At 39.6% G+C, this 25,754-nt stretch overlaps 1 protein-coding gene across 2 annotated transcripts in view; it reads right to left on the bottom strand.

Moving 5' to 3' along the window:
• FGD6 (FYVE, RhoGEF and PH domain containing 6) overlaps window positions 1-25,754 on the bottom strand; it is a 72,799-nt gene that overhangs the window by 22,310 nt on the left and 24,735 nt on the right. For both annotated transcript variants that reach the window (XM_080577458.1, XM_080577457.1), the window contains 7 exons: window positions 23,346-23,487; window positions 19,782-19,849; window positions 19,659-19,689; window positions 11,126-11,277; window positions 10,140-10,296; window positions 8,845-8,932; window positions 2,212-2,262 (listed from right to left, as the gene is read on the bottom strand). In XM_080577458.1, the coding sequence (XP_080433584.1) occupies window positions 2,212-2,262; window positions 8,845-8,932; window positions 10,140-10,296; window positions 11,126-11,277; window positions 19,659-19,689; window positions 19,782-19,849; window positions 23,346-23,487 (689 nt within the window). The remainder of the gene's footprint in view (window positions 1-2,211; window positions 2,263-8,844; window positions 8,933-10,139; window positions 10,297-11,125; window positions 11,278-19,658; window positions 19,690-19,781; window positions 19,850-23,345; window positions 23,488-25,754) is intronic.

Genomic DNA, 25,754 nt, shown 5'->3' with positions numbered 1-25,754 from the left:
AGAAGCCTATCAAACCAGTTAAAAACAAAGCCTCACTTTTTTTTTTTTAATATCTTTACAGTATTAGTACTTTAGAGTGTTCATACTTCCCTTACTGTTGAGATCATATTAAGAAAGAAATTAGTTTAAAAGATACAGATTTCTGAACTGAAGGGTTCAGGTCATGAAGCCATATAAAAAAATAAACCAAAGCGTGAATAAAAATCTCCTAAGTCAATCTAAGTAGAAATTTTGTTCAAGATTTTCATGAAATGAGACAATGCAAATATAGGAGTCAAATAGTTAAAAAGCCACAACACATATCACGCATTTGATCAAAAATTAAGTTTAGATATAGATGTCATGATGTTAACTGAGTCTGCTGAAAAATAGCTGGTGGTCTCCTATTAGGAAATGTTGGAGCTGCTCCAGCCAAAACAGTCTCCAGTTCCCATCAGCTTGAAAGAAAATAAAGTTAAGGGAAATTTAGCTAAATTCACAAGATAGGAATGAGTACCTGATTTTTTATTGTTGTTGTTATACTTTCCTTCATCTGTCAGCTATTATATCTATTAAAACTTAAAATTGTACTCATTGACTTCGAAAAGACTGAAGAATGTTACAGGAAATTTGCTGGTTACTCAAGGGAAAGTTACAAGATCTCAGGGCTACTAATAGAGCCAAGATTCTAAACAAATCTAAACAACAAAACAAAATAATCTATAGGGTCAAAAAGTCCATAAACAAAACTGCTTTTTGGAAGGGAAGAACATTCCACTTTTTATATCACTTAGCTGGAGTAACGTATTAAAATGAAGGTCATCAGGAAGAATTGTGTTGTTTTTTCCAAGAATGCTAATCATAACCAAACTTTTGTCTTTTTTTTATTTTATTTTTTTTTTAAGTTCCCTCCATGGAATTACACAACAAAGCAAAGTCTGAAGGAACTTAATTATCATAAGAAAGATTTTGGTGAGTAAAGATTAGATTTACTTACTCAGTTTCAAAGATTGACTACCAAACATGTCAAATGCATAAAATTAACGTTGTCATTGTTAAAACTAAGTTTCTGCTTTTATCTTCAATATATGCAGAGAGAGAAAAATTATATGGAAAGTACCACTATAAAAAACACAGATGCTGGAGAATGCACAAGAAAATGTGATGTAAACATATTTAAGTTGCTCACTTTTCAAGTGGTTAATTGTTTACCATGCAGCGCAAGCATTAGCTTGTTCACAGCCATATGATGTGCAAGAGAAACTTTAATGTCTGTGAAAAAGTTACCTTTTAAAGCATTTTCAGCTTATAGTTTCATTGCAATCTAATAAACAAATATGTGGAAAGGTCTTAAGAAGAATCATTATTCATTATTTTTATGGTACTGTGTCAGGAGATAGCTGTAAGAAAGTGAACCTAACTCAGTGCATCAAAGGCACTCACTTAGTGCAGTCCAACCAGCTAGATCTGTGCAATCCTCCTGAAGATAAAGGGTTTGCACAAATGTCACCAAAAAGAATGAAATAAATGACAGAAATGACAGGGGCTCACACAAATGAAATGGAAACATTGGGAGCATTTCTAGTTCTGCTGAGGAGCACACAGGGAAGACGGAAAACAGTATGAATGTGCACTGCGTTGCTACTATCGAGTTAAACCAGCTTAACCCCAAATTAGCATGAAACATGTAGACTTATTCTCCTCCATCTCCAACTGTTCCTTCTCATTTCCTTCTATCATCTTTCCCTGCACGTGCAAGCAAAAGTGTTTGTGCAACTTGTGACAAGTCAAACTGGAGAACTCCTCAAGTTAAACATAAACCAGCAGAACTCCCTGATCTTTTTTATCAAGCACTTGTCCTGGCACAAAAGCAAAGGGGGACAGACAAAGGCTCAGAGGGCTGGGGAGAGCAGCTGGGGGACCGGACTGCCTGTCATGAAAGGCCAGGGGATACAAGGACTGTCTCCTTCAGTAGCGCTGCCCAAAATACCTGCTTAAGCTGCTTTGAGAACTTCACTCATCTCTTGCTTTGAGCTGATACCACTTATCACTGTAAGCTCCAAACATTTTTGAAAAAAAGTTTTTAAATCTTTCAGTATCCCTGCTGAGAAACTTAGAACTAAACAGAAAACATATCTACTTATCAGTTTAGTGTTTTGCACGCATTTAAAACTTAGAAACTTTAAGATATTTACATGACCTGTTATTTCTTTAATCTAAAGAGACATTTACCTTGAGTATCTCTATAGTCTGCAGACTCTTCTAAAAGATTCTTTAAATAATCTGTAAAAAGAAAAAAAAAGAAATAAACTGCAATGGAAATCAGTCAAAACCAACATTTTCCTAGCAATCTGCTTTTCAGACACACCTATGCCACAAAGGTCTTCTATGGTTCTATGATACTTAAACTTTTAAATTTGTCCAAGTAATAGCATGAGGAAAACTAGCATTTCCACACTGAAAGTATATAATGATATCTTGCCTAGGGAAGAGAAGTCAGGAGCACTGACCTGCTCCAAAGGCAAATGATATGTTGCACATATTATTCTAGAACAAAACAACCAGGTGAAAGACAAGTACATACTTGCAATCATTTACATTTAAGCTGACACAAGAAAGTTTAAAGATTATAGATATTTGCCTGAGCCTTAACTCGTCTACAGGAGCTGAAAAAAGTAGCCCAATACAGCAAATCTGATTATGATCAATATTTCTCAATAAAAAAGGTATTATAGCCCACCTCAAATGTTCAAATAGGCATTGTTTGGTTTCAAATCTAAATTTAGTTCCTCAACCACGAGATGGCACCCTCGATCCACCCAAGTCGTGGTAGTTTTTCCATCTACTTTACGCATCTAAAATTAACTCCAAATGTCTGACTGTATGAGAAAACATTCCCTTTGAGATTCCATTCCATGGCCCAGTGTCCGGTTCACCAGAAAGTACCATATCCTGTCAAAGGCGACTATATATCCTCAGTAAAAAGTCAATCTATTCTCTTCAATCCACAGCTCTGAACTACTTAAAATTGAAAGAAACACAATCAGAAACTTTCAAAGTAATTTCAGATGTTAGATTGATAATATCAACAAATACTAATTTATAATTACCTTTTAAATGTGGTGTTCAGATTCTGGCAGATCTAGAGAAAGCTGATCATACTTGACCTAGGAAGCCTTCAATTCTAGCTTAGCAGTTGTACAAGTTTCAAGTGGGAGGGAAATAATTCGATCCCATCTGCTTGCCCTACCCAGATTCATCCTTTCACTCACGAAAGATCGGGAGCCAATTGTTCCTGCCTTCATAAGACGTCTTGCTTAATGCATGCCCCTCAGAGACTGCTCAGCATATTGTAATGGTTTCCTTATGCAAAAAAGGGAATTATGAAATATGTTTCTGCCATAGAAACACTACGAAGAGTGAGAAATCTTGTCAGCTAATGAAAGCTTTGAGAAAAACAGAACTACAGGAAGAAAAGTATTTGGCACTGATGTTTTATTTTTTGGCAAGGACTTAAGGGAGGATCCAAGAGAAGCACGAAGAACAGGTTGGGGTGAAGGAGCAGGGCCTTGCTGGGGTCTCCTGCAAGGAAGCAGGGGGTGGGAGCGCTGGGAGGTCTGCCTGGCTGGGCCATGGGAACACCCACAGCTTGCTGCTCCACTTCAAGTCTTGGCTGATCATTATCAGACACCGGCCAACGCCTGGTCTTTCATAAAAGCCTGACATGGCAACAAAACCTTTCTACACTCCGTAAGTATTGCATCTGTCACATGTCTCCAAATCTTTTGCTGTAGGAGCTACCAGACCTTCAAGTGCGGTATTTAGGTGGACACATATTCCATTAAAAACGAATTCACCTTTTATCACCTTAGGTTATATTTGTAACAAACTGGCATTAAGAGAAGAATCAACAGGAGGTATTGTAAAATGGACTGAGAAGACTTCACCTTGTTTTTAACTTGGCTTAACTTGGAGGAACCCATTTCACACACACACCAGCAGCTGCCCTCTCCTGCCCTGCCAGCCGATAGTGCCCTCAGGTAGGAGCTGCGCATTGCTACCCAGGCAGAGCATCTTCGGGGCTCCCCCATAAAGCAGGCAAGTTAAAGCTCTACAATTGCAACTCAATCATCATCAGGGCCAGAAGAAAGGACTCCAGCAGACACCTCCCAGTATAAAGGGATGAGTCCCTACAGCTTGTACACAAACAGCTTCTTAAAGCTGACGACCACGAACTCACTTCTCTGCAAATTGGGAACAAGAGGTCAGGCGGGTACAATTTACTAATCTGCAAATGTACCTCTGGTATCCCAAGAAACTGTCTCTAGTACTTGGAGACATCCAATTTAATATCCAAAGTAACAGCACTGGAAACTTAAAATCAGAGACCCAACACGAGAACTAATTGTTTCTTGGCATATTCAGGCCTTACGACATATTCTCCAAAAGAACAATGCTTTACATCATTCAGTTTTTCTTTCGTTTTTTTTTTTTTTTTTTCCCCGATGGGTATATATTAGCACTTTAAATCATATCATCAGTGTATAATACAGGGAAGATTAGAAAGATTTTAACATAACTGCATTCATTTAAAATTCTGTATTCAAAAAGGAAGGCAGCTCTTGTATACAAGACTGAAAAAAAAAAAAGAAAAAAAAAACAACCTTGCAACTGTAAAATCCTGAAAGTGATAAATACATAATTTTGATTTTTTTATTTATCTGGTAAGTTGACCTCAGTTCATAGCTAAAACTCAGTTTCAGAGAAGCAACAGAACAGATTATTTTAGTCTCTTCTGTGCATACACACACTGGAAATTCTATGCTTGCAACAACTTTCTGGAGGTACTGGCTTAAACTACGTGGACAAGAGGATTTCACAGACATGAATAGCATTACAGTAAAGATTTAGCAAAAATATTCCTTAATAAAACAAATACAGAAGTCAAATATTAAGGTGGAATGGTATCTGCAGTCTTTGCCAATTTTTTTTTCCTCCTCTGAAATGTACTTTAGTTGTTCAAACTTTTTACTCAAAGATAAAGTTATTCTACAAGAGACACTGGTTTCTTGGACACACACACACAAAAAAAAGTGACCAGTAAAAGAAATTCCACTTAAGTAGTGTAAATGTATAACAGAGAACCTTAATTTTTCACCTGTTTCCTACTATTTGACTTGAGTCTAGCAAAAGGAATAAAAAACATAAATGAGATACATAGATGCTGCCAACAGCTTTCCACAACTGCAGAATAAAGCGAGGACTGTAATAATAATAATAATAAAGCTAAGGATACTGTCATACCCTTAGCACTGAGTTTTCCTTCTGTTGGTTTAAACATAAAGGAGATAAACTGTATGCCTGGGGGACAAGTCTGACAGCAGGCTACAAGAACGGATCTGCTTTAGTATAACACAGAACTAAGAGATGATCCATAAATAAAAACCAGTACAACCGTTATAATGCTAAAATTAAAGTTGAGATTGTGCAGGAGAATAAGTGGAAAGATTTTTAAAATTAGAGAGTGCTGAAAGAGCGTTACAACATTGTAAATGAGACAAAGGTCTAACACCTAAGCAAGGCACAGTCTCTGTTTAGCAACTGATAGCAACCTCCCAGCTGCAGGACAATCAAAGGAGTTTCTCATTGATCACAACACAACAAATAGGCCATCCCAGAGAAACAAATACAAAACTTATCAACTCATCTCCACAATAACAGAAAACCCATCCAAAACCACTGGTTACCCAAATAATGCATTTCATGCAACACAATGACTGGCTTCACGTAAACAAGCACGCTGCTGTGTACCAGGACTAATTCACGCAAACCACTTCAAGAGAAACAGAAGAACCACATTACCAAACGAAGGATTTTTAATAGAAAACAGACCAGTTTTTGTCTGACCCACTACTCCTTTTTTTTCCAGGGCAGACCTTAAATATTCAAAAAGGCAGACTTAAAAAATAAAATTCATGACTTTGCTAGATACCCCAAAACACAGCAAAAATCAACACACAAGCACACAAGAACTGATTTATTACAAAATGTTCCTTTGCCATGCTTCCTCCTGACGGAGGCCCATAATTCTCTTTTCCTTCTTGCTGGGGGCCAGTGGCTATCACTTCTGCTCTTGATAAAAATTCTATTCTGCCTCACCAACTACTTCTTGTCTCAAATCGTCTGAATTAATTAAGTTAAACTCAAAGCGATTGTTCTCAACATGTAATTGGCCTCAAGTCTGACAATTCTATTTCTGAGCTGCAAAAGAGCAGTGTGCTCTAAAGCTAATTTTTCAGTCTCCCTCAGCCTCCCTTCACTAGACCTCAGCCGAGGATAATAAAAGACACTATCTCTCTCTGCAAATCCTACGTTGCAAAAAAGAGGAGGCTTATCATATGACACTGAAGAGCCTGCTCATATTGTACAAGTCTCTTCAACTCAAATCAGTGATTTTCAGGAGAAGAGAATCACTTCTCCTTCATTTCTTTCTGTTAAAAACCAGAGGCCTCTATTAACCTCCCCAACAAGCCATCTAATATTTGCTGTAGAAGAGCTCAGGCATAGCATGTGGAAAAGTGGAAGTTCGCTTGCTGGAATGGAGAAGCTGGATAATTAAACAGAAATACAGCTGAGCTCTGCCTCTCCTTGCCTGATTTACAAGTCCACCTGCTCCTGCTTTTGTTAGCATAAAAGCGACTACACTTCAAAGCACAGCAACCATCTTGTGATGTGACTGTGTAGCAGCAGGTTACTAGTACAAAGCTGTCCCACTGACACAGAGCATCTAAATAGGAAGAAATCCCTGCTGACTCAGGCCTTGCAGCTTCATTTCCTGGATTATTTTCACTCCTCCACTCTTACCCACTGCCCCCTGCTTGATTGCCCACAGACGCCCATTGTCTTTGGCTGGGACTGCTGCTGCAATACTGCAATTCTTGCCCATTCTTGTCTTGCTTGCCTACTTGCTGTCTCGCCCACTCCAACAAGAGATCCAAATATTTTGTATATCCTCCAAAGGCTTTGCAGTGCAAGTTTATACAGAGATTACTCAATATTACACAGAGCTGCTTGAAGGTAACGAAACAGACAGGTCGTCCACTGAGATATAGGAGAGTGAGAATCTCAAGGAATACAGAAGACAACATGAAATGGCATGATAGATTGAACAGAGTGAAAATGAAGCAGATCCAAAATAATAGCCCCCTGGCCCAGCATAATTAAATTCTTAGTCTGATCTCTTTTATTTCTCCTACAGGACAAGACAAAATTATTTTCTCTAAATCAGCAGCCAGCATTGCAATCCAATTCATGTCAATAGCACTTGTATTTACAGATGTACTTAAAGCTGGGCAGCCACAGCCAGGTCTGCAGGACTGTGGACTTCCACAAACAGGGCTGCAGGACTGCGGTCTTCCACACAACCACCATCAACACAGGATGAGATTTTTAGGCATATTGTCACTTGTCTAAAACAGTTGGTTCCAGCCACAATGACAGTTAGTTACGAAGAATTCCCCTTCTACTTCATAGTTTTGTTTCAGTGCCATTCACCTCTGACGTCTCTTGCTTTGCTCTGTATATTGACATAGGCATTTACTCCATCCTGCTCTGTTGTTCCGCCTTTTTATTTAAAGCCTTTGAACTTATCCAAAGCATCTGCACTGATTTAGGAATATATAACAAGCCTACACAATGCCCTGAGTCAGTATCCTTTGAAAATAAAGCAACTCCCCAATTGCCTTTTCATGGTTTTATTTTATCAATTAAAAGGCATTAAGATTTTCCCCTACAAACAGTCCATTTGATAAAGGCTCTTCACCCTTTTTCCCCCCACCTAAGACTTTCATGAGATGATTAAAAAGAAAACAGTCCAGGTTAATAACTTAGTAACTTCTGTATAACACTTCAGGCTGTATCTCCCACAGCATCACTAGCCTAAGTACTTGCTGGGGAAATGCCAACAAGCTGCTAGAGCCAAACAAAGGGTCACGGAGCATTTTATTTTGCAGTTACTACACAAACAGAGGCTATTTTTAAATAGCTCATCAAAAAGCAATGGCTTTCAAAAACAATGCCTTAAGTATTTCCAAATCCTTACAGGAGCCATCCCCCTCTTCCAACAAACGCATCTCGAAATATTTCACAAAGGAGGCCTGTATCATTGCCTTTCTTTTACAGAAAAGAAAGTAGTGCATCGTGGAGATGACTTGCTCAAGGTCACCCAAACACGCCAATGCCAAAGCAGGATATAGAGCCAGCCCAGATTTCCTAGTCCCAAACCAGCTCTTCAGCCTACAATGCTCCTGTAACAAGTCTCAAGCACTTACCCGTAAGGTATACTAAAACCACACTTTCTGCTTTTACAAGAGAATTGTTTTTAAAGACTAAACACCTGAGCAGTGGAAAAATGGAAAAGCTATTTTCAGGAGAAATTCACAGTTGTGTAGATGTATCTTTCACTTCCTTCTCCTAGTTCTAGATTTCCATACTATTTTTTCCTTCTTTAAAAAAATAAATAAAAAGAGGAGCTTTCCAACCAACCCTCTAAGGAAATTACTGGCTCTATTACTACAGAAACAAACAAACAAATAACCACCAACACTTTCATGTTTTCCAAGTAGCGCCAAATGTACCATCAGAGAACACACACCAGTGTTGGGAATATTAGCATGTCACTTGTGTACCTTGTTGCAATCAGTATTAACAAAGAAAGGCTTTAAACTCACGACATATTTTAAAAAAAGCTTCGCGTATCTGAAGTCAGATAAACATGCTTTACAGATGGATACAACTGCCTGAAAACACGTTTCCTGGGACACATGAATACTGGCTTCTTAAGCGTGTAAATGTGTTTGACTTTACCTGTCAAAAGGAGTCTGTACTGGGGAATCCTCTGAACTGGCTTAAGCAGATAGTGCTTGAGGGCCAGACTAGCACAGCGGGGGCTCATCTGAAAGAAATATCCAAAATAAGCAACAATCCTGTGGTAGTCAAGGGTTCCAGTAAAAGAAAACATCACTACAAAGAGTTACCGATAATATCAGATAAGCTTTATCTTAAAGGTGTGACTACTGTAGTGTCACACTGCACCAAACAACAAGCATTTCCCTGTGTGGAAGATGCATGCAAAATTAATCATGAGTTAAAAGACATCAATAAGCATTCATATTTTCTGTGGATTCAAAACAGGTTCTTTTGCTTATGAGGAAGAAGGGTGAATCTTCCCAGAAATAAGGGAAACGCCATTTTTCGCTCATTTGTAGCTGCTGCTGATGTCCATTAGACAGATAAGCAGAGAATAGCGCAGTGTTCACTCAAGAAGTTTTAATTAATCCAAACCTCTAAAGATAACACAGAATAAAAAGACCCACGCTTCAAAATTTTTAATTATCTTGAATTTGCATTCAAAATAATGGGTATCAGAAACACAGTCCTTAAAAAGACCTCTTTTCTTCTTCCTGTACTTGCTCACTCTACCTAAAGCTCTTCCTTTGCCTACTGTAAGTAGCCTTTTTAAGGACTTGTAAGCAAACAGAGCAGGGATTACCCAAGGGGAAACTTGCCTTATAGGAAGTAAATTCACAGGTTGTGTGGATCATGTTCTGAGGAAGCTTGCACCTCCCCTCTGATTTAAGGGAATTATGTAAAAATCTGGCAATGCTTTTAGTGACATGAATCAGATTTCATCTGATTGTTACATGGACTAGGCTTAAAAGCTTCAAGAAATATGCAGAGTAGAAGAATCCTTTTTCTGTATTTCCAAATGAAATGAAATATGATTGCCGTGAGTAAGCTACTGCCCTATAATGTGGTGGAGAGATCAACCTGCTTAAAATAAGATAGTTAATCATTGCATAGTATAATCAGAAGACAAAACCAAAAAAAAAAAAAAGCAGCTAGTGATTTTGTTAATATGCCTTTGATATAATTGTAGCAAGTGATGAATTTTCTGAAAATCAAGGTCCTTTACTGTATCTCACAGTGGTAGCCAACATCATTAGTTACTTTACAAAATCTGAATTTCTTTCCACTTTCACCCTAAGTCTCAAGCCAAGGCTCAGAGAAAATAGAGGACGTTGTCTAAAGCTTTATGGAAGATTACAACTGCTGGAAAGTCACAAAATAGGAACATATCTTTAAAAAAAAGATTACAGTACCTCGAAGTCTTTCACTACTGAAGCAAAACCTGTGTTCTTCTTACACTGCTCATCTAACAGTGCAACATTTTTATCAAATTCTTTGATGTAAGTTGAGTACATCTTCAAGTAGGGACCCTTTTTTACGAATATATCAGCAATTCGTTGATGTTCAAGCCTAGAAACAAGAACAGAGCAGTAAGAGCACAGAAGTGTGTACATCCTAACCTTACAGCACCACATTGGTCTTAGCAGTAAGATGTGCCAGTTTATTTCTGAACAAAAAGCTTACAGCCCAGCAGATAGGCATTGGGCTCTTTAGCTACTCTGAAAAATCTTACCAGCACACCTCCACACACTAGTTTAAGGCTAGATTACAACCACTTGATATACAGTCTGTTTAAAAAGGTCTTGAACCATCTGAACACATTAACACGAGCTGGACTTCTGAGGAAATGGATCTCCAATCTTCAAAATGCAGTCTTTATCCCTTAATAGGAAGCATGGGATTAGAGCATTTACCCATTTCAGTGCCTTTGTCTGTATGCTTTCTTTAGGTGATTTAGATCCACCCACCAGCGTAATTGAGACTGGACTTCAATGGGACCGTGGCTGTCAATCAGTGCTGTGGCTGGTTAATAGATCTCAGCTACCTTTAAAATGCAAACCAATCTTCAGAACAGCCTCCTGTTCCTTTAATGAAGGCAGTCCATTTATCATGCCCGTGCACATGTAGGAACAAGAGCTTTCAATTAAAACTGAAGTTTTAGACAAAAAAAAGTGTGGTTGCTAAAAACATGTGCTGGCATAGCTTCTGGATGCACCTAAATGCCAAATAAAACAGCTAAACAGAAAATTATCTCCTGTGCCTGCAAAGTCAGCCCTGCCATTTAACAAGGCCCATGAAAAACAAACAAGAGTCAAACCGCGGTCACGCGGAGTCCCTCAAGCCCCACAGATAAATTTTAACAACATCAAAGGAGTGGTGTTCCTTCACTGATAGTCACCAGTGAGACAATCGCTCCTCCAGCTCCCTCAGCAGGTCCCGGTTGAGCTCGTACAGCTGAGGTAGGTAGTACAGGATCTGATTCAGGATTCTGTCCTCAATCACTGGCTTCCCAAGCTGCCTAGAGGCATGTGCCACCGCGTCCCGGAAATCCTGCCGGAGTACAAAGAGGACAGAAACCCCCACCATGAGCCAGCAGCCTTCAAAGCAGCAGCGCAGACAAGAGCGCGTTCTCTGCAGACATCCCAGGCCCTGCTCCCTATTACTGAAGGCGAGGAGGGTGCCATCTGGGTTATGTTTCCCTGCAGCTTCAACTTACTCCTGTGGGACAGCCTTAATCCCCTTGGTTTGATGCTGGAGCTTTGCTCTCTTGCTCCATATGCACGCTGTGGAAGTCACTCGTTATTTTTATACCACACCCTTAAGAAATGTGCTGATACTATACGTAAGGAAACTACAGGGGGGGAAAAAGCTCTTATCTGCAAAGGTATTGGTAGCCTTGAGTATCTTCTTGCTAAGATTTGGGTCAAAAAGCAAAAGTGTTGTATCAGCTAATGCAATCATAACACTGTATTTTAAAACCACACTGGTTTACAAGTGCCTTCTAGGAAGACATGCTGCATAGATAAAAAAATGTAGTGTCACAAAAAGTTACTGTATGTAGCAGCTCTTACAGGAAAATGACCATCTAACAAAAAGCTTTTGTAACAACACATCGGAACCACAAGATTTCAAATGTTAATGATCATCCAAACAACACTGGTACCTTCAAAACATTTACAGGGAGGAGGAAAACCGCACTTATCGCTGAAGGATCTTGTGGCATTTTTATGTTATAACCAGCTCTCAACAGGACAGGGCTCAACCTAATTGGTCCTCATTAAACTATTTAGAATTAAAACCTTGGCCCCATACAAGTCAGTATGGCCAGGACTGCACCCATAAGGAAGCTGGGTACGTGTTAGGCAAGGCATCTTCCCTGACCATATGCAAGCAAAATTTTCAAAAAGGTTAGTAATTTAGCATTTCCCTTGAAAAATAATCAAGTACATAACACTATCTAAACTGCAAAAAAAGAAAATCCAAATTAGCTGTATTGTCATCTCTTGCTTGAATTTGGGCATAAAGCAGGCACCAAATAACAGCTCTTTTTAGTCTGCAGTCTGCTGAAACCTGATAATGAATGCACAATCTGTAGGTGGCCTGAAAAAGGTGACCAAACAGCATGTTCCTACGTGGGATGATGAGACATCTTAAATATGCATGGGGTCCACACCTGCCTTTGAAAGTTTGTAGGGCCCACAGGTTAAAAGTGGGGGAAAAAAAATTAAGCTCACACACTCACAAGTCTTCTACTACAGGTCTCGCTGGCTATCTCATCAGCCCAGCATCTGGCACTATTTAGGGTTTGTCAGACTCCAGTCTCAACTTTCTCCTGCCCTCTCCTCATTACATCAGTGAGCTGCAGACAGCTTCTTGCTCTGTGACCCTGGGTCACAAAGGCTGCGCCGGGGCAGAGTTATGACAAGAAACTGAAAGGAGATACAGGGCGATGGCTGCGATGGGGGGAGGCTGAGAACTAAATGCAAGGGAGTTAAAAAACAGATGGCGTTATTCATATGGAAATGCTCTGTTTTACATCCTCTGTGCAGACTAGTGACACATAGGTTAACTACCAGCTGCATCTTATGGGTTTTCCTGACCCTAGGGCATTGCTTAACACTGAAATGATACATGGCATTACAATGGCAAAAGCTCAAATGGGGCTTTTTGAAGAGCTTCATGCAAAATGCATCATCATATTATGATAATACCCCCCCCAAATCTCATGCACACACAATATACAGTATATGCTTTGCCATGGGATGAAACAAGAATTTTCTCCGAGTGTAATAAAGCTACTTGTACAACGAAAAGAACAGCAGTGCTGTCTGTAAAGTAATCAACAAACCCAGCTTTTCCCTGACCACACAATGAAAGGAGAGCAGGGAGCCAGGTTTAAGGACCAGGAGATAAGACAGGAATGTCACTTGTAGTTAAGAGCATTTATTTAACTTCTAGATATAGCATTCAAAGAGCCTGCAGGATGTTTTCCAAATGCAGGGGGGGTTGGTTTCTCTACTGGCTTGATCCAAAGTCCATCGGCCTCACTGGGCTTTGGATCACGCTATGAAAGAGTGGCCACAAACGCAGCCAACCCAAACTTTATTTCATCGCCCCCTGCGTCCCCTGCCACAACTGAGCAAAGGGAGGAAGCCCTGCAGAGAGGAAACAGAGGGAAGAAAGATAACGTGAAGATTTCAAATGATGCAAAACGGACTGCTGAACAACAAAGGCGATAAACTACAGCGCTTTTTTTTTCCCCTTTCTTTTTTGGAATTATCAAGCCTTCACTACAGAGGCAGTGCAACGTATTTGTCACCGTAATCATATTAAGCTTTATTTATAACCCGGCAGTGCATGTGAAGTAACTGTCATGCCAAGTTCATCTTGAGATAAAACTAGGAGGTGAAGGCAGAGGGCCCGGCCCTTGCCTGAGGACTGGGGGAAGGAAAGCCAAACAAATGGAGCAAGGTTACAGCTAACAGTGCTTGCACTTGAAGGTACTGGCCTTCTGAGAAAGGAATTCCTTATCTAAAAGGACTAGAACCTAGAATGGGTCTATTTGAATCACTAAACGTAAAGCATGTTAACAAGTAAAACCTGAAATTTTACTCCAAAGAGCAGAAGCTATTCAGACAAGGAACTTTTATATATTTATATACGTATATATATACACACACACACACACAAAATTAGGGCAGTGACTTAGAAATTAGAAATTACAGTAATACCAATTCAATGCACCAGCACCTAATTCCTTCTGAAACTAAATCTGTTCACTGCTGAATAAAACCAGAACTCCTGTTGCAAATAATATATACATTGCTCTGATATCTATAAATACCTGCAAAAAGTGAGTCATATCGCAAAGATGTTTAGCATACAGTACTATATAACACTGCCGAAAAGCACTGCTTTCTTCAGTCTGTTCAGAAATGGTCACCTGAATTGTCCTACAAAATACTGTATTTAAAGCAATGTAGCAATCCATCACAGTGGATTTTAAAGAGAGGTTTTATAATTAGTCTTTCAAATACTCACAAAGAAATAAACAAACTTGCCATGCTTTGGAATTAATATGTTTATTTCACTGAAAACCACCATTTGCAACTCTAGACAAAATGTTTCATATGCTGTGTGACACAAACCAAGAAATTATGCTCTACTGAATCATCTCAGTTTCCTACCAGGATAATTTTTCCTATCAGAAGAAGAGAGGCTATTGTATACTTTCTGAAAACTGCTTTCTGAAGTGCTGGGTTACAGTTTCTACATTATATTCTGGTCCAACAGTAATCTTCTGATACCGCATTTTACTGCTTAGGCAAAGACAATTGCCTTTACACAGGGACTTGAAGACGGCCTCATCACCACCTCTGGAAAGCACATTCTTTCCGTGCCAGAAAGAGTCTCAGTTTATTCTAGACTAAGACAGCATCTCGCTGGGTACTTGTCCATATCAAAATCTGGTTCAAGCAGTTTTAAAGGCTTCTCAGAGTACAAACAGTTGCTGAATTAATGCCTGATTAAACATTCCCAACTTAAATACCTTAGGGAATTTTATTTATTCTATTAGTACACAGTCCCGCCAGGGCTGTTCAGTTTTTAAACAGCATTTCAGGACGGCTACCACCATTGCTGCTCTCCCTTCCCAGCCCCCACCCCTCCTTTAATGCAGTTTCCTTAAACAAGCAAATGGCCGTGATATCTGAAATAATTCTGACCCCGTCGTGAATCATCCGTGCTCAGCCCACACACTTCCCCTCTGCAAAGGCCCTGAGTCACAAATCCTCTCTTTCCACTGGAGGATTGCCGGTGCAACGCCGAGCAGCTTGCCCCCACCCCAGTTTAGGGAGCAAAGGAAGAAGTTTAGGTGTGCACCCCAGAAGGTCCTGACTAGACCGAACGCTCACTCAGCTGCTGACTGGATTAACGGCACCTTCAGGTACCTAAGAGCTGAATGAAGTCAAGTTGGAATGGGTGAAGTTAAACCTCCTCACACATTTAACTGGAAGACACGATCTAAATGTAGCCACATATTTCACTCCTAAGGTTTCAACCAATATTCATCTTGGATCCGTTCTCCTAGAACATACCATCAGCAAAGCAAAAATAAGCCATAATCCCTTCCGCTGAGGTACAACTCCCAGCTAAATACACCTGCAGATAGCTCAAGTATCAGTTTAATTTAAGGAGAAAAATATGTTTGCGCTTGGCCTCTTTTCAAGGAACACACACACACATCCTATGGGGGGAGGAGAAGAGGAGAGCTGCACATTCTAGGAAACAGCCAGGCTGCCGGCCCGCGACAAACTGTAAACAAGGCTGCCAGGAATACACTTACAGAAGATTTCACAAATACATTATTTCAAGCAAAAAATCAAATGGGCAGTCTTGACTATAACTTTACAGTTAATAGAGACCGCGAATAAATGCGGATTGTGACATTTTTCAAACCCATGAAATCACTTCTGGAAAACTGACAGGGAATTCCACACGTTTTTTTCAGGCAGTAAAACCATTTACAAGTGTTTAATAACATAATATAGTTAATTTTTACAATAATTATTTGACTGTGATATATTCTGGGAATGTTATTTCAAGCAATAGAGTGGGTCATAGACCAATGCTTCCTTCCAAACCAAAATTATTTCATTAGCCTTTTAAATAAGGTAATGACAACTGCGATTCATAGTCAGGTGCCTCAAATCAGAAATTCTAAAGCACTTCACAGACTAAAAATTTATCTACATTTTTTACCTTAGTCTGGTCAAATTTTGACATTTAAAATTGGAGAAAAAGGACTTGGGAGGTTGAGAGAATTTTTCACAGCCAAACAGTTGGTAAGTAGTAAGCCAGAACCAGAGGTCAGGACTTCCTTTACTCCAAAACCCACAGCTATTTTATTTCTCTGTATGCACATTACATTTTCTTTTCCCAAATCTATTATGAATAATTTATTTGTCATAATATTTGACCGCAATTTAATATACAGAAGGCCTACTTTTTTTTAATACACAATTTTGCAAATGTCTTCTGAAACTAGAAACATTAAGCCAGAATTTCCCAGTCTTATAAGTGCCTGTGGAAGGACACACAACAGAAAAAAAGAAAAATGTTTGACCTCTGATCTGCCTTCTGCAATAAGAGGGTGATCTTGTGCCTGCAGAAAAGTTGCAGGTGCCTCCTGACAACTTTGTCTGGCTCTCAGAGTCCTAATAAGGACAGAGCTGGGGTGTAAGTCAGATGCGGAGACCTTAAAGCTCAGGCAAAAGCCTAAGCTTTCCTTTTTTCGTGCAGCACAAAGTCACACACGAAGCAGAAGGACCATCCAAAAAAGCACATTCCTTTGCTGGACCAGAAACCTCATCGTCCATACCACAGCAGAAGGGGAAAAAAATCAGAAAGGAAGGAAGAAAAAACAGAATGGTGAGAAAAAAAAAAAATGGATAAAAGAACTGAGAGCAACTAAGCCAGGCAGCTTACCCAGCTTACTCTTACAGTGAGAGGGTGCTGTTGAGGAGGCCCTCTCATTTGTGCAAAGCAAACCATGTCCAAAGACTCCACAAAGGGCACCAGTCCTGCCTTACTCCTGCCCAGGAACATACCTTGTTCCCTGACATTTCACATCTAGTTCACAGGTCCTGCTCCTCCCCTCTCCTTTTTTTTTTTTTTTTTTCCTCCAAGTGCCCTTAGGGAAGAAATATCATTTCTCACATCTTCTCAACCCTCATTTACCCTGTAGAAACCATATATGGGCCATCTCACAAAGATGCATACACGGAACTGGTTTGATGTAAGCCCCTTTGTTTTCAGGAGTTTCTAAGAGCATTTTACTGGAATCTTGTCCACTAAAACAGATTTACAATAGTTACAGAAATACAGAGAATTCAAGATTGCATCTCATGTTTGATTTGCCTCAAGCAAACCCATTTGAGAGAGCACCATTGTCCAAAGCCAGTTAAAGTACATTATCTCTACTGTGACTGGCTTATTTCATGCTATAGAAATGTCTCCAAGTGTTTAGAATTTTCTAGACATCTTTTGTAATCTGTCTCAGCAGAGGCAGTCAGACGTACTTAAACAGTGCGACAGTGTCCAAAGAGGCAGACACCCTGATGTCTTTGAGGAGTCGCACCACCTAACTTGACTGTGTTAACATAAAAGAAAAAAACGCCAAAAAAGTTCAGTGGTGCTTGTAACCAGTTTACAACCACATTTCCACCATCTCAACTGCTTTAGGCTCCATTTCATCAGTAGCAACTTAAAACATTTCTCTTACATCAACACTCTTGTTGCACAACTGGCTTTGGTAATGCAGACTGGACAGAGTACTATTAACTTCAAATCTTCACTAATTGAATTAGTCACTACATTTCAGGTATTTACTCTGAAAAACCATTGCCAGAGAGTTCAGAAGGTGTAACGGTGACTCATCTGATCAGCCAAGTCTTTACTATGGGTGAAGTAGCCCAGTACGGGGAGAGTCTAGGTTTTTAATTCATAAATCTGCCACAGGTTGCTTGACTGACAGTTAGTAATCCTGTCACTGAAGCTAGTAAATCAGTGTGATTCAGTCCATATGAAGTCTGATAGGTTATTTTATCAACATTTATATCTTATCCATAAAGAATATATGATCAAAATAAACAAATTTAATAACATCTGTGATGAACAAACAACAGCTCTTAGACCCACTACACTGTAAAAAAAAAAAAGTTTCTGTAACCTTTCTCCGGTACAGCAATTTTGTTCCATGAAGACCGCACTCACACAGTGCCTGAAACTGGTGCCCACTCTGGCAAAGATGCTTACCGAGGTTCACCTTTGCAGAACAATGGCAAAGCTGGTAACAGCCTAGCATCCCCTCTTAGACTACGTTGAAGATGTGCTGATTGTTACTGCCAGCCAACACAACTTTTTGTAACCTGTTTGCATCTGTCAGCTAGAAACTTACATAATGGCTTTATGTGAGTTACCCGTTAAAACAAAGCAAAACACATCCTACAACTCTGCACATTTACAATGTGTGGACAACCCTAAGCTTATGACAGAAACTTCCTAAACTCCCTACTCTCTTCCCTTTCCCCTATTTTTCCCGGTTGCCTGCGACCTCTGCACTGACAGCCTTTGCTTCCAATGGCATTATCCAGATGCCTTTTGTACGCTGACAGGCGTGGGGCATCAACCACCTTGCTAGGAAGCCTGAACCTGTAAATACCATACATGTTATCTCAAGATATATTTTAAGGACTGGCACACTGAAAAGTGAAGACACCTTTAAGACAAACTGGTGCCAGAAATATGTGATAATTTAAGTCATATAGCTTAAAAACTTGTTTATACTCATTAGGATGATTCTCGTCCTTTAATGAGTATTTACACTTGAGTTTTGTACCAGAAACAATGTTGAATATAAATTATATATTGGCCACAACTGCCTGATTTAGCATTTAAAAATCAAGCCTGAACAAAGTAAGAAAATCAATTACTAAAATGGAGGGCAAAAGAGGAATCAGCAAGTGGTGTGGGAATTTTTGTTTCCTTGAAGATCTCCATATTACAGCATTGTATACATCCATACATAAGAGTCTTTGTTTCCGGTTTCACAGAACACGCTTCTCCAGAGAGCAACACGGACAAATGCATCTGTTTGCAATGGAGCTACTTCACTGTCCAAGGGAAAATTACTATGTTTGCACTTCACAGAGTGATAAAATGGTACAAACACATATCACTTAGAAGTTGACAGAAATCCCACTAAATTAAGCTAGAGAAAGCAAAGCTAACTAATTTCCTATTTTATCATCTTCTACACAGCACGTGTAACACATGATTGGTGTGCATAACCAAGGACTAAATGCTTAACCCTTGCTGTGGACATCATGTTGTGTGTACTGCAGTCACAGCTGTTATCAGAAAGCAAGCATCTGCCAAAAAGCCGCAGCCTAAAAAACTATAACGCCATGTGATGGATGCAACATAAGAGCTAATTAGTTAGATTACCTAAAAAATGTGTATTTTTATTTACTATTTCTAATGGTAAATTGATCCCTTCCTCTCCTCTCGACTTTAAAAGTTATTCTAACCAAAGATTTATTTTGGTTGCTATGGTACAAGTTGGTTTATAAATATGGTGCCGATTAACATAAATGGATATATATCCATTTTTAATATTCAAGCAGTACCCCCATCTCAGCTGGAAGATTGCATACATTAATAAAGGAGCCCCATAAGGAACCACCAAAATATCCTTTATGAAAAATCTGGAACTTTAAATTTCTGCTGAATTAGATTAACTTTTGTATTTTGAATACACAGAAAACGCAGAGGAAAAAAAAGAACACATTCACTCCAATAAAACCAAAACATAGAACTTTAACAGCGATTAAACAAACAGAAGAGGAAACTTGCTTTTTTTTTGTACTTACAATGTGCAAGAGCTTTAGCACATCCACAAACCTATCAGAAAAGCAAGAAAAAGCACATAGTTATATTTCAATTGCCCAATTAATATAAACTGAGTAGCTTTTAAGTTTAGTATTGACACTTACACTTTCTCTGAGCTCATGATCTCCTTGGCAATATGGTAAACTTTTGTCTTCTTTCCAGATGCCTTGCTCTGTAAATAAAACTATATGTTATACTATGCACCTGATAAAACTCTTGTAAAGATCATTTCAGGCTAGTAGTTCCTCAAATCCAACGTAATTATTCACTAATTATTTCTAATAGAAGTGTTTTATATTGCTTTGAAATCTCCTGGCTTTCCAGGATCTGTGTGAAAATCAATATAGCTTCTAGCTAGAAATAACACTAATAGCGAACAGTAGCCTTTTATATAACTATCAGCCTTTCTATTTAATTATTACAGGAAGCACCCGTGCCCATAATGGATGAAGTGTTAGGAAGTGATTATTATTGGTTAGTGAAAGTAGTGAAGTGTGGATAATACGTGTATATTATTCATTATCTCCTGATTATTACAGCATCAGTAGTATTTGCAGTAAACTCAAATGGCTTTCATAAATGTCTTAAAAGAAACAGAGACTTTATTGAAAAAGATGGAAGGAGAAAAATATGACACAGAACAGAAAAGTCAGCTTCTGACAATCTACTAAAAGATTTGCTGGAATACATAGCAACCATACTGTGAAGCTACCCAAGTGTGAGCTTCATAATCTACCTGGGACACTGTTTAGATGATGTTGGTTTTTTATGTACACACATATGGCTTCCAAAAGTCAAGGCTACTGTTCAACACCAGATAGAAGTGAACAGATATAGCAAAGCAAAAGGGGGTAGGTGTCAGGATGCAAATATTTTTTTTCTGCTCAGTAACTCCCATGTATAATCTCCCTCAGTTAAAATACACCTTTTTCCATAACAGCTCTCATGGTTTGCCATATGCCTCTCTGCTACCAGCTGTCACTACATCTATTACATATTCAGGCTTCCATTTCAATGGGCTGCAAAGAAAAAGCATGGATGAAGAGGAATAAAACATCATAAAGAAGACAAATGCAATCGAAGCCCTGAGGACACTGTATTGAATATAGTAAGCATAGGCATTGAACAGCTTATTTTGAAAATGAGGTATCAGTGCCATTGCACATATGAATCTTGAGCACTAATGCTGCAAAATTCATCTACAGTTTTAGTTCTTCTCCCAACCTATCAACAATTCTCTAGTGCTAGGAATCAAACAGTGGAATTGATGAGATTCATAGGTTGGTTTTAATTATATTGTAACATTCAATAAATTCAGATTATTATTATTATTTTAATTTTAATTCAATTGACAGTCCCAAATTACTAAATTTAGAAAATAATTATTTTCTAAATTTAATAATTCAATGTTGCACTTCACACATTCAAAATACATTATGTATTTTATATACAACTATGCACAGAGCTGGGATTTAACTTCTAAAATTAAGCTAATTTCCAAAAAGTACTTAGATCCGCCCAGTGAGGGTCAATCAGATGCAGGCAAGGTTGTAACACCCATCCTCAGGCCTCGATGCCTTTTTAGACAGCACAGCTGATAACACTGACTGCAAGACTGAACTCACAAATGCTTCCATTATGCAAAGCAAGGTATCACGGTGGATCTCAGAGTTGCAAATCAGATGAAAATTAGTATTTTGAGAACAAGATGCTAATGCAAAACAATTACAAAACGAAACATCACAGTCCATTTTTAACCCCCTTTGAAAGACTTTTCACGTACCAGATGGCAGTGAAAAGGCCACTTTGCATTTGTTCAGCCAAAAGATCCTCTGGGCCTAAAAGAGTCTAAATTGGAGACGTGAAGGATATGGACTGGGCTCCCTCTCAGATGCTCTCTTGGAAAGAAGCCTTGTGACTCCACTAATGGACAAAAAGCATCAAAACAGCCAGATGCTTGTGGTAGGGAAAAATAAAAACAAAAACAAAACCAGCTGAGGACCGATGCATTGATTGCTTCATTCCCTTCCGCAGCTGCAGGAGCCGTGAGGAAGCTCTAAGCAAGAGCAGGTCGCTGCTAATCCCCAGCTGCCGGCCGCACGTGCCACAGGCTGGCTGGAGCAAGCTGACGAGCAGATGCTTCAAAACAAGCTCTGAATTACTTGGTGGAGAGCACACGTCCCACAAAACCTGTCTGAGAAGCCTCCTAACACGGACTTTTTTCCTGCAAAACTTCTGTCACAGAAGGTTGAGGGCATTTTTAGGGGCACACAGGTCAGCTAGCTTCTGTACAGATGCAATTCTGCTAAGTAACACAGACATAAGCTTTTCCCTCCCCACATTTATTCCTCTCAGAAGATCTAGTAAAGTGAAATTCAGACCTGACACAACACCATCTAATCTTCCCTTCCAGCACTGAGAAGTCTCACTGCAGTATTTTTTTGTTGGTGGTCATGGTGGTGGTTTTTTTTTTTGTCTTGTTTTTTTGAAAGGAACCAAGTCTATCATCAAAGAAAACAAAGCTCCACTTGGAAGGAGGTAAGTGCCACCAGAGCTGGTACTGAGGAGAGGCAATATTCTATGAGCATGCTGGTGTTAAGGCTCCCAGGACTAAAAAAAAACATCCTTCTTCGAGATGCAAGTGGTTTTTTTCTGTGAGAAGAGGGATGGGACCCCTGATTTTCATTTTAAATAGTTAGCACTGTCCCCCTGTTCCTCATTTGAAGAGGAAAGAAATAAGATTAAAAGAGGGGGAAATCGTTCCTATCTGGCATTCACAGAAGCTAACAGAAAGGCAGACCTCGACCTTCACACAGTTGACCATGACACACACTCCCTCCAAGGGCCATAGAAGTGGTCCTGCAACCTTACAATGACAGGCCTCAGCACCAAAGGAGTCAATTAAGGAACCTAAATACTGAAAAGCAGGTGGAGACTCCTGTTTTTCAGTCCATTGAAAAGGAAGAATTAAAAATTGGTTTGGTCATATATGTCCTGTGTGCCAAGCAGTGTTATACAGCGACCACTTACATGTTAGTTAGCAGACCATGTGAATGCAAGAAAGCCGTTTGCACAGACAACGTGGTTACTGGAACACAGCCCACACTGCATGGCCAACCCCCTGAAACAGGACTATCCAGGCAAAACTACAGCTTCCAAGAGATTTTCCAGAAGCAGCGCCTCAGACCTTGCAACCTTCACCTGATCCCTTTCCTTGGGTTTCACCAAGGCTGACAAATCAAATGGGCATGAGACAGACACATTGTGCACTCTAGGATCCATGAGGAATAGACAGCCTCATTAACAAGTTATTTTCAAGCCTGACCGTTTCAAAACTGAAGATCTCTGAATACACATCTGTGCGTGTAACTACTAAACGAGCATGATAGGGAAGTCTGCAGCTCACCAACTCAGTGAAAGACTAAGAACAAATGTGCCAAGCAGCACTTTCTAATAGCACATTTTTAAACTTGCTCTATTAATATTAGTATAATGTTCACAAGTCAAAGTTTTGGAAAAAATGTACTAAACAATAAGAATGAAGGTATGGAATACATAAAGTTACATTGACTCAATGCCTTTTATTTGAAAATATCCCAACAGGGTCTCTTTAAATAGCGCACACAGGAGGGAGGAATAGCTCCAAAAGATAAGGATGTAAAAAATACCTGATCTTGAGAATCAGGCTCCCCTTTGCTCGAATCAGAATTCGTGTCATCATCTTCATCGGAACTGTTCACGATATCTTCTTCGTCTGACTGAAGATCTCCCATTACCATGCCAGGATGATCATGGTGCTCTTCTAAGGACCTAAAATTAAAATATATACAGTCGATAAACATACCATACTTTAGGTAAAGAGTTTTCTGTTTTACCCCACAGTAACTGGTGTGCTTGGTATCAGAAGCATCAAGAACAGTAGTGTGTAATCTGAACATGACGACGGCAGTAGGATTTTCTACAGCGGACCCACAACTCTGCAATGCTTTATCTAAGCTGGTACTTGTACAACGCTCACTGACAGCAGCCAAAAGCCTTGGGACCTTTGGAGTATTTATGTTATTCTTGTCCTTCAGAGTTTACCTGACAACAAATATGATAACCCTGTTCCCCTATTGCTACACGCACATATAGCATAACATTTGTACTGTGTGCCAGAAACATAAAGAAACATGGTGGTTTTTTTGCTTCCCTCTCTCTCGTAACAACAGGACCTGTTCCAGATGCAGTGCTCAGACTGGAGCTTTCCGTCTGAAATTTTAGATGCATATACAAGGCTATTTATCAATGCTATCAAAGCTAGCTAAACAACCACATCAGGGATGGCAATATTATAACTGTTCTGCCCAATACTTCTTAATAACAAGAAAGCAGAATCTTTTGATTTAAAACCCTTATCCCCCAGAGACAGACACCTTCCAGGTAGCTGTCAGCCAGAAAATATAACCGTGTTCTGCTGCTGTACAAAGATTACAGAGGTCTCTTTTCATTCGCTTCAGCTGTATTTGCAGCACAGAAATTGCATGAGACAGGCACACGACCTTCATTCTCTAACTAGCCTTGACAACTTTAACAGATCTAAGAAATGCATTTCTAGAAAATAAAATGGGGGTGGGGTGTGGTTTAGGGAAAGCTAAAGAAGAAAACAAAATGACTAGAGGAAGCAGAGCCTGAACTTTTGATAAAGTCATATAGAAGCATAGCAAATCCCTGTGCTCCTAGTTTTAATCCTTAAGAATATCTAATAACTTCATATCACACTTAAGCAGTGTCTAAATTCACAAAATCTGTGCTCAAGGCCTACAGAAAGATGCCAGGATGCCACAAGCTTATTGTAATATGAGACAAAAGTGATTAGCTGTTCTACAAAACCAAAAGCAAATGCAGAAACCCTTACCCCACAGCTGTTGTAGCCAGCACAGATGTTACTGTGCTGACCAACACCTAGTTTTGTGCAGCTAATATCTCTCACAGCTACATATTTCTTTCCACAGATGCCCTGTGCCTCCCTACACACGGGATGGTTAGGACTTATCTTTTATTTTTCCTAACTTTGAGTCACAAGCAAGCAGAGATGGAGGGCAATTCTTTACACCCACCGCCTCCAAACATGATAGCTACCAGAAAGAAAACATGTCAGTGTGGATCCCATGGGAAGCAGCTGCCAGTCACCTTTTTTTGAATAGCTGAAATGAAGAATACCAAACCAACTGTGTGAGGATGCTCTGGCAGCTACGGCAAGGTGTTGATTATTCAGTGCTCAAGGCAGAGACTGAAAAAACAAAACAGCAAACAAATGCTGATCGCAAACGGAAAGATATTTAGAGATGAAGACAAGATAAGCTGGCCTGTGGGCAGACCTTGGTCAGCCATAAGACGTAGAAAAGACCAAAATAGCTTGGTTCTGTTAAAGCAACACAGGAAGGACAAGGGAAACACCCAAGCACTTATTGTCTCCCACAGCCGAATTGGGTTGGGGGGGAGAAGAGCTTGCAGGCTCATCACTGGGTCCAGACGAGAGACTGAGATGAGGCTGTGGCACCCTGGGAGCACGGAAACACCCAGGTATTTCAGTTTGGAGACGATCAGCCTCACGCAGAACAGACGAGCACTGAGGATGCCAGGGACGGCTCCCGCAGAGGCTCCACGAGTTTCAGGAAAGCAGAAAAAGAGGCTTTCCCTCCTGCAGCTGCACTAGCGGGGCTCTAATATTTCCACAGTTATTTGTTAACTTCAGCAATTCAGAAAACTCCTCGTCTAGTCCATTTAATTCACAGCCCAACGACCTGTTGGCCTGAAAATGTTTAATTTTAGCAGATGCCATCTCCTATCTTTTTATTTTATAGATGACAGCCATCTTTATTTCATCTGTGACATTACACAGGGTAGATCTACCCCTTTGCTTGCAGGTTGAGAATCTAAAGAACTAATTACTGCTGTTTCTTTCTTTTCTATGTAATTATTTTTATAGTTTTACCGTTCACATCAAGCGCTAAATCTATACTGATCTGGAATGACTTTTTCCATTGCAAAGTGCATTACGAGCTTTATCTCTAACCACATCAGAATTCACTTTT

The sequence above is a fragment of the Anser brachyrhynchus genome (genome assembly GCF_964034855.1).
Source record: "Anser brachyrhynchus genome assembly, chromosome: 1".
NCBI lineage: Eukaryota > Metazoa > Chordata > Aves > Anseriformes > Anatidae > Anser > Anser brachyrhynchus.
The sequence above is the reverse complement of the archived record's forward strand: the minus strand, read 5'-3'. Positions and strand labels throughout refer to the sequence as shown.